The sequence below is a fragment of the Diabrotica virgifera genome, chromosome 4 (genome assembly GCF_917563875.1).
Source record: "Diabrotica virgifera virgifera chromosome 4, PGI_DIABVI_V3a".
Classification (NCBI taxonomy): domain Eukaryota; kingdom Metazoa; phylum Arthropoda; class Insecta; order Coleoptera; family Chrysomelidae; genus Diabrotica; species Diabrotica virgifera.
This window is the reverse complement of record NC_065446.1, coordinates 96,584,382-96,604,651: the sequence shown is the minus strand read 5'-3', so window position 1 is coordinate 96,604,651 and position 20,270 is coordinate 96,584,382. Positions and strand designations below refer to the sequence as shown.

The 20,270-nt window shown below is 31.3% G+C and overlaps 2 protein-coding genes across 3 annotated transcripts; both read left to right on the top strand.

Moving 5' to 3' along the window:
- The first annotated feature begins 285 nt into the window (after positions 1–285).
- On the top strand, positions 286–6,291 carry LOC114332265 (macrophage migration inhibitory factor homolog). 2 transcript variants are annotated; one of them, XM_028282030.2, is made up of 4 exons: positions 286–381; positions 457–601; positions 5,283–5,446; positions 6,036–6,291. In XM_028282030.2, exons 2-4 carry the CDS (start codon positions 494–496, stop codon positions 6,112–6,114), a joined length of 351 nt encoding a protein of 116 aa, XP_028137831.1. In that variant the 5' UTR covers positions 286–381; positions 457–493; the 3' UTR covers positions 6,115–6,291. The 2 variants fall into 2 exon arrangements, with proteins under 2 accessions (XP_028137831.1, XP_028137830.1); XM_028282029.2 differs by lacking the exon at positions 286–381 and having other exon boundaries at positions 395–601.
- A 6,529-nt stretch (positions 6,292–12,820) lies between these two features.
- Positions 12,821–19,828, top strand: LOC114332264 (macrophage migration inhibitory factor homolog). Its single transcript, XM_028282028.2, has 3 exons — positions 12,821–13,085; positions 18,524–18,696; positions 19,436–19,828. The coding sequence occupies exons 1-3, from the start codon at positions 12,978–12,980 to the stop codon at positions 19,515–19,517; spliced, it is 363 nt and encodes a 120-aa protein (XP_028137829.1). The 5' UTR covers positions 12,821–12,977; the 3' UTR covers positions 19,518–19,828.
- The last annotated feature ends 442 nt before the right edge of the window (positions 19,829–20,270 follow it).

Sequence of the window (20,270 nt, the reverse complement as noted above, 5' to 3'; positions counted from 1 at the left end):
ATTTTTCAAAAATATTTATTAGTTTTCTCAGGATTCGAAAAAATGAATACATTTAAAACACATTGAAAATATTGACATGCGTCTAAATTTTGCATTTTGCTCCGTTCCTCTTAATTTGTGCTTAGAAGTTGGAAACGAATAGAACTTAAATTTACAATTTTTTGTTGTATTTTTACAATAATTTGTAATACACCATTTGCGAAATCCCATTTTCTTCAATGACACTAGGTATGAAATATGATAATATGACAATTTCAATTGACAATATGAATTTAAGAAATATGCGAAGAAAGTTACCAGATTTTTCCGTTACTCGCGCACGATCGTTTCTCGTATCCCCTCCAAGTATTTGCACACATCGATTATAAAACTTGCTGAGAGGTATGTATGAGCTTTTCTAGCACTATTTATTAAATGTTCATTGTTGTACCTTAATTTTTTGTCAAATCATTTTAGGTGATCCATAAGTACCTATAAAAATAATATAGTAAAGATGCCGTATTTTAAAGTTGAGACTAATATACCCAATGACAAAATACCTGATGATCTACCTGCAAAATTATGCATTATAATTTCAAAAACATTAGGAAAACCTATAAATGTAAGTAAATTAAATTTATCTCTGGTAACACAACTCAATTATCTATATCCAATCGATTAATTAATACGTGACTAACTAATTATCTAGGATTCTTTGGAATTCTAATTTCTTTTTTAAATATTTATGAACAGTACTTATCGGATTTAGTTACAAAAATGGGGATGAGAGTGGTAATTATAACATATAGGTAAATAAGCCTTTAATAAGCAGTTCCAAATTTGGCTTTAGTTCTATTTCATCAACCTTTTAAATATTGTAATTTGTTAATTGGTCATTGATTAAGTAGTCATTTGAGACTTGTTATAATATATACCCAAAAAAGTACTTTATGTTATCGTCCAAAATAAAACATTTGAATTATCTCTAAAAATGAAATAGCAATCATATTTTTGAAGATAAGAGTTCATGCTGATATTAAATGTGATAAAAATTAAAAATAAAATATTGTAGGTATAAGTTCTTACGATGTCAGTTGGACCAGTATAAAAACAAAATTCGACACCGATTGTCGGCGCCGTTTGTAAAACATAGGCGGCGCAATAGAAATTAATGAGTAAACTTTTATTTTTAAATTATGGTTCAATATTTGTTAAACAGTAATAATGTTGTTAATTGTTCACATTTCTTTATGAAATTAACACCAAAGATAATTAAAAATACATAATACAAATGCAATTTAACGTGCTTAATAATTTGAGAACTAAAGAAATAAGACAACACTTTGAATATACACATAAAATACTTACATGAAAACGAACAATTCGTCTTCCAGTCGAATTGTCTTAATTCATGACTAATGGAGAGATCACTTTTACTACTGTACATGGGACATATTTTTGACAAGTTGAAATATATCACTATCCGTGTGTTCAGAACTTGATTCGACACTTGTTGTGTTTATAACTACCACACCAATATTGGAAAAGAAGTGAAAGGCGCAATTTACACAACAGTTATCAGACCAATAATGACATAAATACGCGGCAGAAGCACGACTTGATACAGAAAGGACAGAAAGAATGCTAGAAACAGCAGAGATGAAAATACTTTGAAAAATCGATGGGATATGGGAAGAGCTATAAGTGCAGATATACGACAGATATGCAAGGTGGACAACATTAATAACTGGGTAAAAAGCAGGAGAGTATAACGGAACAACTACGTGAGCCATATGACAAAAAACAAAGTATTAAGGACGGCGAGAGACGGTTCCCCAATAGGAAGACGATCAGTTAGGTCTGTATCCCGCGTATGAAAAAAAAGTTGATTAATAGTAAGCTGAAAATTTGTTAATAGCTTAAACGGTGTCTAGTCGGATAAACTGTGATATATGAGAACACTGTAACAAGGGCAGTTTTAATTGTGGAACAGGTTAAAAATTTGGAACGGTCAGACTTAAACTCTTCGAACAGAGATTAAACTCTCATGCAAAAATCAGACTGCTATTTATCACCTGTCATAATTCCTGTCATTTGACATATTCTACATGTTCCACTCATTAAAACGCCCATTTGGTGATAAATAGTAGGCTGATTTTTGCATGAGAGTTTAATCTCTGTTCGGAGAGTTTAAGTCTGTTCTGTCGGACAAAATACATGTGCCGTTTTCGTGGTCTGGCCGTTCCAAATTTTTAACCTGTTCCACAATTAAAACTTCCCCTGTTCCAGTGTTCCCATATATCAAAGTTTCTCCAACTAGACACCCTTAAGCTATTAAAAATTTTTCAGCTTGCTATTAATCAACTTTTTTTTCATACGCGGGATCCAAACCTAAGTGGGAAGACCACGAAAACGATGGAATGACAACTTACTGGAGGCACATTGAAAAACAGACAGAGTCATGTCTACACAAGAAGAAGAAGAAGAAGAAGAAGAAGACATTAATATTGGTGACAAAGCAAGATAATATTTTTATTTTACTTGAACATGAGCTACACAATTTTTCCAAATGTCATTTTTGACTTGTAAGTATATATATTGTATTAAAACAGAAAATAGTGAAGAATTACAAAGAATGATGGAAGCACTAGATAGTGAATCGACAAAGATGGGACTGAACATCGCTTACAGTAAAACAAAAGCCATGACCAATCAACAAGGAGAACCAATAATTACAGTGGCACAAACAAGAATAAAGCAAGTAATAGAGATATTCTAGGACAAATCACTAAATTAAATAAAAAAAATCAGACCGAAGAAATAAAAAAAAAATAATAAGATTGGCCTGGGCATCACTCGGAAAACTGTCTTTTATTCTAAAGAAAATAAAATACCCCCAATACCTAAAATCAAGAGTCTTCAATCAATGTACACTCCCTCTCCTCATATATGGTTCTTAGACATGGACACATACAAAGGAAAATATGGAAAAAATAAAAATATGAAACATGAAAAATTCCATTAATTACATTATCCAATCAGCGGACTGAGCAAATTGACGTCATTAAATCTCGCATAATATATGGGACATCCTGTATAAACAATACAGTTATTAAAATTTAAAATTCATCATTAAAAGTATATAATACTTACAAATGCAATTTAATGTGCTTATTCATTTTTTAAGTAGGTACTAAAGAAATGAGACAAAAAATGTATTATAAAAATAAAATAATTGTAAGTTATGACGACGACACTGTTTATATAGTGTTTATATTGCTTGCCGCCTTTGAAACATGAGAAGGTATTTTGACCAGATAACGATATGATTTGAGTCTAAGCACTTCCGAACAATTTGACCAATTAATCTTCAGTATTGCCCAATAAGATACGTTAGAAAGTAATAAGCCACACCCGCGTCCATGTGGACTAATACAAGGAGTGATCAATTTTGAAGCAAGCAAATGTTTATATGGTTTATCTTTATTTCTATGCCCTTCGTAGAATTACTGACCGGACCTCAAAAATGCTTCTGGTCCAACTGACATCGTAAGAACACAATCGTTAGTATTTCCGAAGGATTGATAAACGTGTAACGTGTGTTTTAAAAGTCCTTGATTAATTGACAGTTGGCAAAGCAACAATAAACCATGCACTAGCTGAAAAACCTGAGAAAAATTCAGGAAAATTTTAGAATAAAGAATCATTGTCACATAAACAAAATATTCAAGCTTTTAACGTGAATATCTCAAAAAGTATCATATTAGGAAAATAAATGATAGGAGTAAAATGATTCAGAGATAAACTGACTTGAACAATTCTGCGGGAACAAATCATATCACATCCAGTGGCCTTGTCATTTTTTTGCAGTTTGATTGTTTCAATCTTTTCTATCATTGGCACTTTTGTTGTCTTATTTTCTTCAATTTATGTTCCACTAGTTCATGTTGTGTGTGTTGTACATGTACATCATCGTTGTGGGAGTTTTCGATCAGCAGTTTTTCAAAATATGTTTTATCTACTCTATGTCATATTATCTATGTATTAGTTTTTAGTTTGTGAAAACTGTCAGTATAGATAGCAGTGCGCGAAGTGTTTAAGGTGTGCGTGAAGTAACAATGTATTTTAAATGTGGCTTACTTTTTCGCACTGTTTTTGACACACTTTCCTATAATCAAATATCCTTAACTTTCGCGTTGCCATGGTGATGACATAATGAGCAATAAATTAGGACAAAAGTTTTGACAGTTTTGTGGTTTGAAAAAAGTTAGAATTTTTAAATGTCAAAGTTCTAAAAATTGTAGAATAGAAATGAATTCCAGTGACGAAGAGTTACAGCTTTTTTATTTGTTTATGGTAGAGTAGATAAAATATTGTATGAAACTGTGCGTGAAGTACTTTTGCGAACTTACGCGATGTATAGCACTCGCTCCGTTGTCGCTCGTGCTCTAAATATCGCGTGCGTTCGCAAAAAGCATACTTCACGAACTGTTTCATAAATAACTATTATTTCACCGTTTTTATTCCTGTACAGATTAGTTTTTGGTTTATGTCCTGGTTTCATTATTGTTTGATAAAGTATGAAATTCGTGTTTTATCTTGTCTAAAGTTTATTTCCATCTCCAATAATTGTTTGTGTTTTCTCTTCTCTTTTTTTTCAATACACAGTTTATCAGCTATTCGTCAATTTGTTTTCAAGTACAATTTTTCCTTCGCTAGTTCGTCTAGGCAAATATAATATATGTGTTTCATTTCGTTCTTCAATTGCCCCCTTACAATCATCATCAAACCATTGGTCATCTTTCCTGTCTTCTTAGTTCCTAGCATTGATTTTACTGCAGTTAATGTAGTTCTAGTTAATGAGTTCCACTGGTCTTCTTGTTTTCTGTTTATTTTCTTCATATTCAATCAGCTTTCCCTTAATTTCTTCTTCAATTTTTTGTTGAGTTTGTTTGAAAAAAAGAAAATTTTATGTAGGTCCGTATCTACTTCTATAAAAAGAGAAAATTAATTAGAAAAAAATTAATCAATAAATTATCTTCCACAAAGAGATGACATCAAACTTTTTCTTCAATGTAATACACTTTATAGAATCTCATAGTCGAACCCGCTTATTGGAATGGCCTTTGTGCCGTGTGCCAACCAAAAGTATTCCTATAACCGGGATATTCCAATAACCGATCAATGGTGACTAGTAAAAACGTTTCGGGACCTCAAATTTCTATTCCTTAAACCGGGATATTCCTATAACCGGTATTCTAATAAGCGGGTTCGACTGTAGGTAACTTTCTTAATATTTGCAGTATTGCTGTGCTACAGTTGTGGGAGGTGTGAATATGTCATGGGGTGGTGACAATGAACCTGCTGCCCAAGCGGTTTTGACGGGCTTGGCTGTTGATGACAACAAAAAACACGCGAAAGTCTTGTTCGACTGTATTTATAAATCTCTTGGAGTTCCTGTGGATAGGTATGAGTTTGTATATATTTTTTAAGAATTACTAATTTTAAACGAAATATGGATCTCCAAAAGATCCGATTGTGTTATAATTTTAGCTTATAGAATTTCTTAGGATGTACTTACCGTTTTTTGTTTATCCTTTTTTTTTCTGTACTATTACAGATAAATTAAAACCTTTTATTCATAAACTGTTATAGACACGGGATTTTCCTAGCCTGTAGGCGAATAATAGTTTTCACTTTTATGAATCCCATGTAATGCTACGATTCTGAGATATCAATATCTGTGTTACTTGCTATAGTTGTAACATAACTCTAGCTTCTCCTGAGTCGTCTGTTATGAGAACAATGTCATCAAGATGATTTAATATCTTTTCATGAATTCTAATACCGTTTGATCTAATCTAATATAGTTTAAATGAGTACTCCATGACGTACTCTATCCGTTATAAATAGTTTTGGCATCTTTTGGTATCTCCCTACTGCCGCACGGCCGCACCCTTCAGCCAGTTTTTATCTTATCTGTCATGCAATGACGGTTATCTATCTTTGGCTTACTAAATCGCTATCGACACTGAGTTTATATTTTATTCTTTCAGGATGTATATCCATTTCACGGATGCAAAAACCAGCGAAGTCGGATATAAGGGAACAACATTCCAAGAATTAATTGGATGATAAATAACCAACGAGATTACTCTGTTATACGATGCACTGCGCTTTAGTTATAATATGAAGTATGCACAAAATGTAAAAAAATATTTCAAACAATAATTATTTAAAAATGTTATTGTATTATCTATTGATTCTGCTATGTATAAAGTGTATTAAAAAAATACCTCAAAATCTTACAAATTGTGTTTGTTAAAATATGTCTACTGCTCCGTCCCTTCACACTTATTTTTTTTTTGTATTTGTTATTAAGTATTTTATTAATTTAAAACACATTTAAACTCAGTCATGAATACAATTAAATTATATCAATATCATTTCTCTTAATTTTGTTTTTATTAATTTTATTTTATTGGTTACACCTGTTTCAACGTTAATTTAATGTTATTTTTTGTATCAACTGGGCTCACCTCTAATCTTACAATCTTTATTTTTAATTTTACATACCCACCACATTGCCACAAGAATTTTTCTCAATTGAAGGGGTTAGAAGCAAAAGGGTACAAGTGCATTTTTTCCATAAAATTAGTTATGTGCAGATTTGGGTAGTTAAAATACCAAATTATATAGTATTAGCATAAGGATCCAAATGAATTTAGTACATATGGTGCCATCTATTGACTAGTGAAAATTACATAAAAATAAAAATGTAGAAAACGTTGGTGGCAAACGGATACAAACACATTTGTACCGTTTTGCCTCCAAACGTTTGCGGCAAACTCTTTGGCGCTAAATTTTATGTTTTAGGTTATATTTTTTGGTTTTAGTTTTATATTGCTAATACAGGTTCTCGTCTAATTTCAATTGTATCAACTTTAAAATGAGTGAAAATCATAGCAGTGATAAACGCAAATGTGCTAAAAGTAAGTCAGTACCAATTTGATATATATTTACGTATTACAATCATTTATTAAAATAAATTTTGTTGATTTTCAAACATAACCCCTACAATGTTTTTATATTTTGTAGGATCACAAGTCTATAAACCTGATAAACATGATTCTGCTGGTGATTCGGATCCATATGCCACTGATGAGGACAGTGAATATTATGAACCAACTTCAGACTCTTTATCCGAGGACGAAGGTGACGATAATCTCAATCCTAACATATTGGTATCAAATAGTGGCTTTGAGGCGACGTCGTCAGTTCCGGTTCATGGTAAAGTTTTTATATTATTTAATTCACGGTGCACAAAATAACACACAAATTTTTAGTTACGCCCAAGAGAACACGAAAAAGACAAGTAAAGAAAGACGAATGGAAACGAATAAAGGCAAAGAAAGCAAGAATAAGTGGAACCGAATAAACTAAAAAAGGTAAAACCATCAAAAAAAGGGAAATGTAGTTATGGAAGCATGATTGCAGGTACGACTGTATGAAAATATCAGAAAATGATGCAATAAGTATTTTTACAAAGTTTTATTAACTTCAGACATATGACTTACAAACCAATTACATTGGTTCCTGCATTAAGAAGGTCCTTCCCAAGAGGGTAAAAGCTGAGGCACGCTATAACAAAGAATTTGTCACCCATATTATCCTGATGGGCTTTAGAGTCTGCAAAACATTCTTTCTAAAACTGCTGGGAATAACTAATCGCAGATTTAATACTGTGTGTAATAAACTGTCTAGGAAGGATTTCTGCAAGCCGATCAACGTGGCAAACATCCACCATCTAACAAAATAAGTAAAGAGAGACGTGATGACGTCATATCACACACCAAAATGTTTCCAAGATATAAGAGCCATTATTCTCGATTACAAAATTCTGCCTCCAGATATCTAGCAACTGATCTAAATATCAAAAAGATGTACACCCTCTATCTTGAATGGTGTTCAGAATTGAATAAATCACCAGTAAAGGAAACATACTATAGGCATATTTTTTGTACTGAGTTTAATTTGAAATTTCATAAGCCCCATTCAGATACATGCGATCGGTTGAACAATTTAATAAGACATGGCTCCAGTGACGAAGTAATCACACAAAGTAAAACAGAGTTGGAGCTACACCATAGAGTTGTAGAAAGTGTCGTAGTTGCCAAGCAAAAAGACATTGAATATTGCACAAAACATTCTCTCTCAACTCGCTTAATATGCTTCGACCTAGAAAAAACGCTAGCCACACCCTTGCTCACTACTAATAAGGTATATTACCTCAGACAGCTGTGGACATATAATTTTTGCATACATGAAGTAATTTCTGGTAAATCTTACATGTATACTTGGAATGAAACAACTGCTGCACGAAGGTCTCAAGAAGTTGGCTCTTGTCTGGTAAAGATAAATTTTATTACTCCTATACTTGTTTGAAAATTTAATACTAACTTTTTAATTCAATTTTTAGTATATTAAGCAGCTGCCCCCAGAAGTTAAGCATCTAGTTGCCTATTCTGATTCCTGTGGGGGTCAAAATAAGAATAAAAACATAGCTAAGTTATTCATGTATCCCGTTCAATGTACTAGTTTGGAAAGAATAGACCATCAATTTTATGAAAGTGGGCATTCATACATGGAATGCGATAGATCGTTTGGCCAAATTGAAAAAAGGAAGAAGAAATACCCTCAAGTATTTATACCTGATGATATTGGGTTGACATTATTAAAAAGACAAGTAAAAATTTCATTGTCACATGCATGAGTGATACGGATTTTCTGTCATTCCAATATCTTCATGACAACATAAAGGATCCAAAGAAAGATGAGAAAAACCGGATATTCAGATGGCGTGAAAATGTATGGTTTATTTATACAAATAATGACTTTTTAAAGTTTTCTTTTAGGATGTCCAGAAATGAATGCTGGACTCCAATTTATACCGAAAGTTGCTCTAAACTATCAAGGGGAAGACCAACCTTCACATTGGAAAATCTCAATAAAAGACTCTACAACGAAGCATTAAAAATTTCATATGAAAAGTATGAAAATTTAAGGACATTATTGTATTATATACCGCCTTGCCATATTCAATTTTATATTGATTTGCCTCATCAAGGTAAAAAAGACAAGAAAGTAAGAAAAACAGCTAAACCAACCCAGTTAGATATACCGACAACTCCCGAGGTAGATGTGAATATACTGCCAACTCAGGCATCAGAAACAGAAGCTGATATTGACAATGATGTTGAGGACCTGTTGGACTCCGATTATGATGATTAATTAATTAATTTTCATGTTATTATGTTTATTATCTAAGGTGTAAAAATAAGTTTGCTATTTTCACTAATAAAACATTGCGAAAACCAAGTTTTATAAATTTATTTGGGGGCAAAACGGTACAAGTGCACAAATAAACAAAAACGGGCCATTTTTGAAAAAGTGTCTTATGCTAATAAAATTTATGAGATTGCAACATAAAAGTTGCTGAAGAAACGAAAAATGCAATACCTCTCTGGATTTTACAATAAAACAAAAACTTGAAAAACTCCATTTCTCATTTTTGTTACTTGTACCCTTTTGCTTCTAACCCCCTTAAATTGTTAAAATTTTTATAATAATTGCAATCCTTTCAATCATACACATTTCCTACTATAAGATTGACTATATCTTCACTCCAATTTACTTTATTAACAATTTTTATTCACATTTACATAAAATTTCCCTTCAATATATACAACCAACAACACAATGTTCACATAAGGTTTGCCTTCATTTTCAAAAATTCAAACAATTCAAATAACACCAAAGTTTAAAATATATTTATTTCGTTGAACTCATAATAATAGAAGTATAACTTCTAACGTGCGTACAAAGTACACATTTTTTTTTAATTCAATTTAGAATTTTTGTTTCCAACTATCCGCTGTGAGCTCGTAGGAAGAGGAAATACATAAAAGTTCGTGAGCGCCAGTAGTGACAACGTGACAACTCAGTGAAATTCTGATGGAAATTTGACATAAATGTCGAAGTGGATAATTTAAAACATTGAAATTAAAAACATTAATAGGAAAAAATATTAGTTAGTCAAAGCTGTGGCATATATATTTTTACCTTAAATATACACGTTTTGAATACTGAAATTTGATTTTTTGTACATTCTATAATATAATTAATCTATTCATTTAGCGTCATCTACACGATAATTATGAAAGTATCATAAGTAGGAAATAAGGAAACTAGTCAAAATGATAAAAAAATAATCATAATGAATCATAAATTCTGTACTTACTGATATTAACCATTGATTACAATCTAATTACTTGTTGCGTTGTAAATATTACATTTTTATGATTAATTATTTATATGGGAAATAAGCCACAATTAAAATGAAAAAAATAATTTTATTAACGTTTCGACGCCCAAATCGGGTGCCGTTGTCAAAATACAAAATATTACTAATAAACTAAAGTGTTGTTGCTAAGCAAAAAAAAATCTTCTAATAATTTATTTAATCTCACTCATTTATATTGGCAATTCAGACATATATTTTACATTTTAAAGTAGAAGACTTTAAAATGATATTGCCAATATTTATGAGTTGCGTTCCTGGGACGACTTACTGAAAGATAGTTCATTCGATTACATGAAATTAACCCCAACTCAAGAATATCCGTCATAAAAAATTATAGCATGTGATATGTCTTTAAAAAGACAACCAAATCCCAGGCAACCAAGTGACGTCATATAACGTTGAGGAAACGTCAGTTTTTGGTTGAAAATAACACGTGTTTGAACAGTACGTCAAATAGATGTCTTTTGTAGGTGATTTTAAATACGTAAGATTAATGACGTTAAAATTACGTTTAAAAAACGTTTTAACTTTAGACAGCCTAAGTCTGACGTCACAAAATTGGGAGGAGCTTGCTTGTTTGTATTGACTCCAAACAATTTCGTTTAGGTATAGGTAACGCTAAATGTTTATAAGAAATTTCTCATTTATTGTTTACGCGGTTTGTGTCCTGTGTGATAAAATAATACTTTTCATTTATATATTTAGTTAAAGAAAGGTATAAATTAAGAGATTTTTATGCGTTTTTGCTCAGTGAGTTAGTTTAATGCAGTAATTCTTCTTGACAACTATCTGAGGTTATGTTAGTTTGTTTTTAATTAAGCGTTAAATGAAGATATTAAGACAGCGTTAAATTAAGATATTAAGTATGCTGGATAATTTGTTAATAAATTATGTATTAGTTTCATATTTTTTGTTTTTTTTTTTATATTTATGTTTCATATTTTTATTTGTTTCAGATTTGACACAGTAAGTAGGTATATATATTGGATAGATGGAAGTAGGTATATATAACTAGTGAAAATTCTATAATGTGAGGGGTGGTACAATCAATGTTGCTTCTAGCCTAGCGCACAAGCGATCTTAAACAAGTGGTAGCACTTATACCTTCGACACATGGGACGTAGGCCTATAGGTTTCATGTTATGTATATATTATACTATTTTGAAACATTTGAAAGAGGTCACTTTTTGAAAGTATTAGTTAAAGACGTGATTTTACCGACGTGAAAAAAACGTAGATACGATTACGTTTTAAAATCCTCACAATTATGACGTCAAATCGATGAGACAAATACACGTGATTTTCAACGTCAGTACTACGTCATAGAAACACGTCAATTGGTCATTTTTATGACGTGTTATCTACGTTATAAAAACGTCGTTTGGTTGCCTGGGATGCAACGACAGTAAAATTCTCGCGTTAGAGACTTCATAGTATCACAGGGTTTTTCCTGGTTTTCCCTTGTGATTTACTATGAAGTCTCTAACGCGAGAATTTTACTGTCGTTGCATTTGGTTGTCTTTTTAAAGACATATCACATGCTATAATTTTTTATGACGGATATTCTTGAGTTGGGGTTAATTTCATGTAATCGAATGAACTATCTTTCAGTAAGTCGTCCCAGGAACGCAACTCATAAATATTGGCAATATCATTTTAAAGTCTTCTACTTTAAAATGTAAAATATATGTCTGAATTGCCAATATAAATGAGTGAGATTAAATAAATTATTAGAAGAATTTTTTTTGCTTAGCAACAACACTTTAGTTTATTATTGTTTGTTTTTTAACCAAGAGGAGTGATTCAAATTTACCGCTCCGTAATGCTTGTTTCTAATTGGTCCAACCGCAGGCAAGTTTACTCCACTGTTATTAAATTTTGACACTAATGACATTTATAAAATTTTGGCACTTCTGTCATTTTATAGGTTAATTAAGTATATCGGCGATTTTTTGTGTTTTCTGCATTATTTCTTTAATTTTTAGATTTTTAGTCTACTTTTATATAAAAACAGTTGATTTTAGAACTCTTTAGCGATGTGTTAGTATAATATAATATGTATGGATTATCATCAAAAGGTGATATGATCAACGAAAAAAGAAGATGAGTTAGGTGACTTTTCTATTAACTTTCTTGGGTGTGAATCTGTCTTCTTAGTTTACTCCTCTTGGTTAAAAAATCAACTATAGTAATATTTTGTATTTTGACAACGGCACCCGATTTGGGCGTCGAAACGTTAATAAAATTATTTTTTTCATTTTAATTGTGGCTTATTTCCCATATAAATAATTAATCGTAAATATTACACTTTAAGAATTGAATAAATTTCCAGCGAAGTTGCACAAATAATCCGCTAGTTGGCGATACCAGCAAAGCTCATAGCGGATTTTTTTTTATCGGAATTTTATAGTACAAAATAATATTGGAATTCATGTAGATGAAAGTTAATTTACTTCGTTCACACTCCGCCCATGGAAAATGCCAAACCTATGGTTTATATATACTTCAAAAAGAAGAAGTGTTTGAAATGTGACACTTTGCCATCATCATTGAGGTTATTTTATTGTAGTTTTGATTTTGAATTTAAATTTTCTTTCCAATTATTTTTGGTGATCCATAATAAATAATAGTAAAAATGCCACATTTTAGAGTTGAAACTAATGTACCTAATGACAAAATACCTGATGATCTACCTGCAAAATTATGCAGTATACTTTCAAAATCATTAGGAAAACCTATAAATGTAAGTGAATTATAATTTATCTTTGATAACTCCACTCAATTTTAGCCATATCCAATCGATTAATTAATACTTGACTCTTGACTAACCAATTATCTAGAATAATAAAGAATTTTTCCTTGAAATTTGTTTAAAAAAATTTAAATGCAAGCTTTTATTACAAAAATTGGAAGAGTGGGATAATTATATAACATAAAACTTATAATAATAGTCTCCCGTTTTATACCGCTCACGTGGCTTTGGGAGTATAGCAGGGTAGTCTGCTATATCTAGGGCATACGGTATACAAGGAAGGTAACAGGGCCAGTGCTACGCTTCAACCGCCTATTATTACCCCTGGTTTTACCCAAGGTACTCATTTTATTCAGGCTGAGTCGACCTGGGGCCTATAAACATTTTTAAAAATGTCTAGTTGTTCTTGCTGGCGGTAGGATTTGAACTCCGGACCACTGGCACTCTAGCCTAGCACACTACCACTCGGCTACGCCGGCCCCCCTATGACATAAATCTTACCTTTGATAAATTTCACCAACCTTCTAGACTCTAGAGACATTGTAATTTGCACATGAATTTGTCCTCCAAAGTAAAATAATTCAGGGTTGGAAAAAAACCAGGTTTTTTTAAAAAGCCCAACCAGACGTTTTTTTTGGGTTTTTTAGGGTTTTTTCGGGTTTTTTTTTTGGGATTTTCAGTTTTTTATTTAGATTTGATATATAGTTTCTGGCCTATCAAAAGTTTTACAAAAATTATGAATTTTATTGCAAAAATAATAAAATAACAAAATATGCTTACAAAATAAAGCAACTTGATAATGTCAGCAATTTATAAGCAAATATCACATATATGTTGAAATTAGGACAGAGAAGGAGCAAGAATTTGATAAAAATATCTTCAAAATATTAGATAATGTCGCCATATATAGAGAGGCTCTGTATTTGCAAAAACAACTTGCCGTTATTGTGAAAGCTCTAGACAGATTCCAAAGCGATTCTGTAAACATTTCTGATGCAGTAGAAATATGGAAAGATGCCCTCGACCATGATTTGTTACAGTCATACAGACAAGAAATAAAAAAGAGATATGCCTTTGCCGTTCAACCATTTTACCTTTTTGCAAATACTATGGATCACAAATACATGGGAAGAAGAGGAAACAGTCGAACAATGGGTTGCATCGAATCTTTCTGATGAGTTTTTGGCAGTGATGTTATCATTCAAGATTAAGGATAAAGATATGTTCCCCGCAACACTTTTCAAAGAAGAACTTGTCAAAAAATTCTCAACAAAGAAATGGTGGAAGCTGATATCAATAAAAAATAAAAAAACAAATAAAATACCATATGAAGTTTGTATTTATATGTTATCTTTGTTCTCATGTCCAGCTTCATCTGCATCTATTGAGCAGATTTTTTCTTCATATGGACTAAGCTTCGCAACAGATTAGGTGCCGATAGAGCTGCAAACTTGGTAAAAATATATAATCATTTAAGAACCGAGTCCTCGTCCTCGACCGAGTCTAACGAATAACGAATGGGAATTGGGAATGTGACAAAAATACAGATTCTGATTTTCCTGATAACTAATATGCTTTGCTGATGCTTTGTTTAACAAGAAACTTGTTTATTTTTTATTTGTCTATATACCATGTTTAAAATAAGTGTTTTATTAGTTTAGTTTCAGTTTCTCTCGTTTTGTATTCACCTACTACTTACTTCATGGTATTTATGCTAGTTTTTGTTTTTATTCAGAAATAAATATGACGTTCATTCAACTGAAAATTTGCTATTTTTGAAAAAACCCCAAAAAACCCAATAATAGTGGGTTTTATCAATTGAAAAAACCCGAAAAAACCCGCTGGGTTTTATAAGATGGGGAAATTCTATGCCAACCCTGAAATAATTATCTAGTCAGAAAATAACAATTATGTATTTAACAAATTGTTAGGAAACACTAGAAACATTAGGAAGGAAAATTTTAGAATAAAAGATCTTTAAAAATGGGTAATTTTTGATGTCTTGAATTTCCTAAACCTGTGTCTGATTTAAGTAATTTTTTAATATGTTATAGCCTTATTGTGACAACCTTACTGTGAGTATTGTACTATACACATTAATGTTTTTATACTGAATTCTGTAGTGACGTATCCTATACATTTTTAATATCTTAAAGGATCAATTAAGTATGACTATGACTATTCTTGAACCTGGTGTACCAATCAAACTGTTTTTTTCTCAAAGTTCGCATCACCCTGTGGAATATTCTAGCATTTATAAAATACTCAAATTAAAACCCAGCTATCCGCTCTGAGTCGTAGGTAGAGGGGATAATTAAAAATTCACGAGCGCCAGTAGTGACAAGTCAGTGAACTTTTACTGGAAATTTGACGTTCTGCATTAAGAGTTGCATATAATTTTTACTAAATGTCTTATTTAAAAGACGGAAAGTTCCTTAGAATAAACAAAAAGTTTCTTTTGAACAAGATATTTAAAATTAAAAATCACACTAAATTTTCTCTTTTTTTTCACCCCTGTAACTGATTAAAATAAACAGAAATTTTCAGGGACTTTTGACCCTTGATAATAATGTAGTCTTTCATTCTGTGTTTAAATGTTTCAAATATACTTATTGGTTCTCTCTGGATTCGAAAAAAAGTAATGCATTTAAGAAGAGTTGGCCCGAAATTTTACGTTTACGCTCTTAATTAATTATTTAAGTGCAATAAATGCATAATTTAATATTTAAGAAGTATTATACTATAATTATATTAAATTATTATACTTTTTTGCAGAATAAATTTTATCTAATATTATCTGTCAACATAAACTTCAAAATGATAAGCAAAATCTTAAAAAATAATCATAATGAATAATAAATTCTGTACTTACTGATATTAATTATCGATTACAATCTAATTACTTCTTTATGTTGTAAATATTACACGATAAAAATTAAATAATAAGTTTGAAACAATTATTATTTGCTTTTCTCCTTTCATCCGCTAGATGGCGATACCAGCTTTCACCCGCTAGATGGCGATACCAGCCATACCAGAGAAAATCACAGAGGATAGGCAACTCTTTTCTCTGTCCAGCGAAATTTGCAACGAAAGTTGTACTAGTAATTCGCTAGGTAGGTGGCGATACCAGCGAAGCTCAGGGCGTATAGCCACATGTTTTCTCTATATTCTGTTTTTTGATTTATTCACTTATGTTGACCATAAAAAAGCTAGGCACTTTAACAACTAGCCACGTTTTTCATCAATACAGGGTGTTTTTAAATAAGTGTGGCAAACTTTAAGGGGTAATTATGCATGAAAAAATAATGACAGTTTGCTTTATAAACATATGTCTGCAAATGCTTCGTTTCCGAGATAGGGGGTGTTAAAAGTTGTCTTACAAACTGATGATTTATTTATTGCTTTAAAATCTGTTGAGATATTCAAATGAAATTTGGTTGGTTTTAAGACGTCGTTATTACGCATTATTTACATACAATTAAGAATTTTATATTCACCAATTGAGTGCATACAGGTCATATCGTCGGTTCCCTGCGAAAAGTCACTAACTGACACTTTACTGTTTTCGAGATACATTAATTTGAAGTAATAATTTAAATTTATAAATTAACCATTGACAAAATATTTTCCATATTTATTGTTTCTAGTGACGCTGCAATAAGTGAATAATGAGTACTATGTATAATCCGAGAGTAGTTAGTAATACGTCTGATTTTTGGCAAAAAAAGCAGTTAGTGATTTTTTCCAAATACTAAACAGAGCTCATATGCTAGTAATGATTTATTAAAAATAAAGACAATATTATTATTATATTTATTATAGTTATAACAAGTTAAAATGAGTTGTTATTCTGAGAAGGCTTCTTCATCATCGTTTTCTTCATAAACGGCTGGTTCCTGTGTTAAATCCGGTACATTCGCTGTTGCTAAGGAAGCATACCAGGCATGAAGTTCCTGAGGTATTACTTCTTTCTTGCAAAGTTGTAACAAATCCTTTTTTTTTAATGAACTGGTCGGAATAGGGTGCTGATATGCTTTCTTAATTTCGGTAACATAGGGTTGACGACCTTTTCCACTTACATTGAGTTTGACGTAAGGTCCAATGTACCCATATCTAAACTTTACAACTGCATAAATTGTAAATACACAGTTTACGGCTGTAATACAATAAAGATACATTTCCTGAGGGTATATGAAGAACAGCTTGCATATCAAATGTTGCTGACATAAATGTAGCATATTCTTGTGACCTAATTTTGTCATTGGCTTTTGCCTCATAGGCAAAAGCTTTTCGTTGAGTATGCTTATTAAAGCGCTGTTCCAGCTCTTCTGTTAGTTCTCCTGCTAATTTTGCCTCAGAAACTTTATTACACAAAGCACACTGGTCTTTCTTTGGTACAAAAAATGACAAATTGGACAATTCACAAAAAACTTTTCAGTATACTGAATGACCCACTGGAACTTTATTTTTTTCTTCACATAATGTAGTATAGAGGTAGTACATTTTGCGAATAGATAACTTAGAGTCCAAGTAGTGTCTCTTTGTACTTTTCCTGCAGTAGTGCGACTCCATTGAAGGAAACATATTAATATGTTCTTTGACAAAGTCAATAATGCGACTTTGGTTTTATCGTTTTGTAGAGAACACTATTGTGGCAAAAGTCACTTACTGCCATTAGTGATTTTTTAACATACAATATTCCCTATAATATATTATATTATAACACATTGATCTTATTGGAAAAAGTCGTTAACTCCGTTAGTGAATTTTACCAGTTTTATATTTTTGTTACATGTTATTTATAATGATACCAATTTTAAATTACTATGTTCCGTTCAGTTTTGCAGTTAGTGACTTCTACAGATGAACAAACTGCCCACAGTAGACCACTAGATGTAGTTAACTAAATTTCACACAAAATGTCAGTTAGTGACTTTTCGCAGGGATATGACGATATTACCATCACTATCTTTACTCTATCTACTGCTGTTCTGAATAATTCTATTGAAAAGCATTTAAGCCAGTTCCTTAAAATTTTCAACCATGACACTCTCCTTCCTATACTCCTTCATCCACTTATCTTTCCCTGTATTATCAATCTTAACATTTCATATCGCTGGCCCCTCATTATGTGTCCCAGATATTGTAACTTTCTTATTTTTATTGTGTTTATTATTTTGTATTCTTTGCTCATTTCTCTCGATTCTTCTGTGTCCATGGTGTTTTAGGCATCCTTCTGTAAAACCACATTTCAAATGACTGTAGCTTATTTATTTGCTCTTGCCTCAATGTCCAGCTTTCATTTTACTGCTATAAAAAGAGAAAATCAGTTCAAAGTTTAAATAAAATATGACTATAGAGAATATTTTATTGAATGTAAAGTTATATTTCATCAAATCTCACACAACTTTTTTAATAATTTTTAGTATTGCTGTGCTACAGTCATAGGAGGTGTGAAGATGTCATGGGGAGGTGACAATGAACCTGCTGCCCAAGCAGTTTTAATGAGCATTGGAGCTTTGGGTGTTGATGAAAACAAAAAACATTCGAAAGTATTGTACGATTGCATTTCTAAATCACTTGGAATTCCAGTGGATAGGTATGAGTTTATGTATATTATTTTAGTATAACTAATTTTAACCGAACTATGGATCTCCAAAAGATCTCATTATTTTATTCCTTAAGTATATATATTTTCTTAGTACTTACCATTTATGTTAATTCTTTTCCCTTTCTCTATCCGACCTGTTATGAGGCTATATAGAAAAATGGCTGATACAGCCCCATATGATTTGAATACCTATATGCAAACAGTAGTTTTCCACTTACTTACTAATCCCTTGCTACAATTCTCCAGTTTTGGATTAATTGAATTATTTCTTTCCAGTTCTTCCCTTTTTTGTATTACCATTCTACTTTCATAGTCTGTTTACATACTTTTTTTCACTCGAACTTTACAAGTACCCTAGCCGTCTTATATATCTATTTTTGGCTACCTGTATAACAGTTGGATTTAGTTCGTCATTCACACCATTTTTCTTTAATTTGCTCTTCCTAATACCCATTTAAAAGGGGGCTCGTTCCTTTTATATTTTTACTTATACGCAATTCTGAGTTCTATTCTGGGTCATCTCTTTTTGTCTCTAGAGAATGTATAAAATGTTACAGGAGGTTGTAAAAACTACTAAAATTAAAAAACTTAACATAAAAGTAAATAGTGAGAACGAAATATGTAGTGGTTAGCTTAGAAGTTATCCAAAAAGAATTGGAACCTATCAAAAAGAATCCTAAGTTTTTTTTATTTTGATGTAGTTATGAGTTATATGTTATTCTTGCAGGATGTACATCCACTTCATGGATGCACCAACGAGCGAAGTCGGATTTAACGGAACAACATTCCATGAGTTATTTGGAAGATAAATAAACAGCATTATTATTCTGTTATAATATGATGTATTGTCTTTTATCTTTAATTTGGAGTATGTACAAAATGTATAAAATATTTTAAACAATAATTAAGTTAAAATGTATACCTAAGTATTATTTTAAAATTCATTCTGGTATGTATAAGTTAATAAGCACCTTACACCGTTAGGTAGAAAGGTTTAGGTTATAAATTAATAAAATACATGAAGAAAATGCCTAAGGATGTTATAAATTGTAATTGTTAAATATACCTAATAGACAAATTCTTTAAAAAAATGTGAAATAAAGGTGTCATTAACAAAAAATTGACTTAAATGATTTTCATCTTGACCAAAACACAACAAAATGGTTTCATCACACAAGGAATGCAGAGTCTATAAACTTTTCAAACAAGCTGATGTTACGTAAAGCCAATAAAACATAGTTTATTCAATTTTTGTTCTTAAATTAGATATAAATAATATAACCAGCATTGATTTTTGAACCCATTGAATCATTTATCAAAAAGTATGTCGCCAATGATGTCTTTTTCAAAGGGATACAAATACATAAGGTTATAAACTAAAAGAAAAGATTGTTCAGATTTGATTAAAGTACAGAGCCTCTACTATGTGCTTATACATATTTCGGAATAACCGTTTCCTCATCGGAGCACCTAGGTAGAGGCACTGAACTGAAATCAAATCCTTTCGGGGTAATTATCAAAATAATTACCAACGATGCTACTAGCATCATCTATGAATCAAA

Coding starts and splice junctions, on each gene's coding strand:
- LOC114332265 (XM_028282030.2), top strand. CDS start 494: ATGCCGTATTTTAAAGTTGAGACTAATATACCCAATGACAAAATACCT. Junction 602..5,282: donor CATTAGGAAAACCTATAAAT/GTAAGTAAATTA, acceptor TAATATTTGCAG/TATTGCTGTGCTACAGTTGT. Junction 5,447..6,035: donor CTTGGAGTTCCTGTGGATAG/GTATGAGTTTGT, acceptor TTATTCTTTCAG/GATGTATATCCATTTCACGG.
- LOC114332264 (XM_028282028.2), top strand. CDS start 12,978: ATGCCACATTTTAGAGTTGAAACTAATGTACCTAATGACAAAATACCT. Junction 13,086..18,523: donor CATTAGGAAAACCTATAAAT/GTAAGTGAATTA, acceptor AATAATTTTTAG/TATTGCTGTGCTACAGTCAT. Junction 18,697..19,435: donor CTTGGAATTCCAGTGGATAG/GTATGAGTTTAT, acceptor TTATTCTTGCAG/GATGTACATCCACTTCATGG.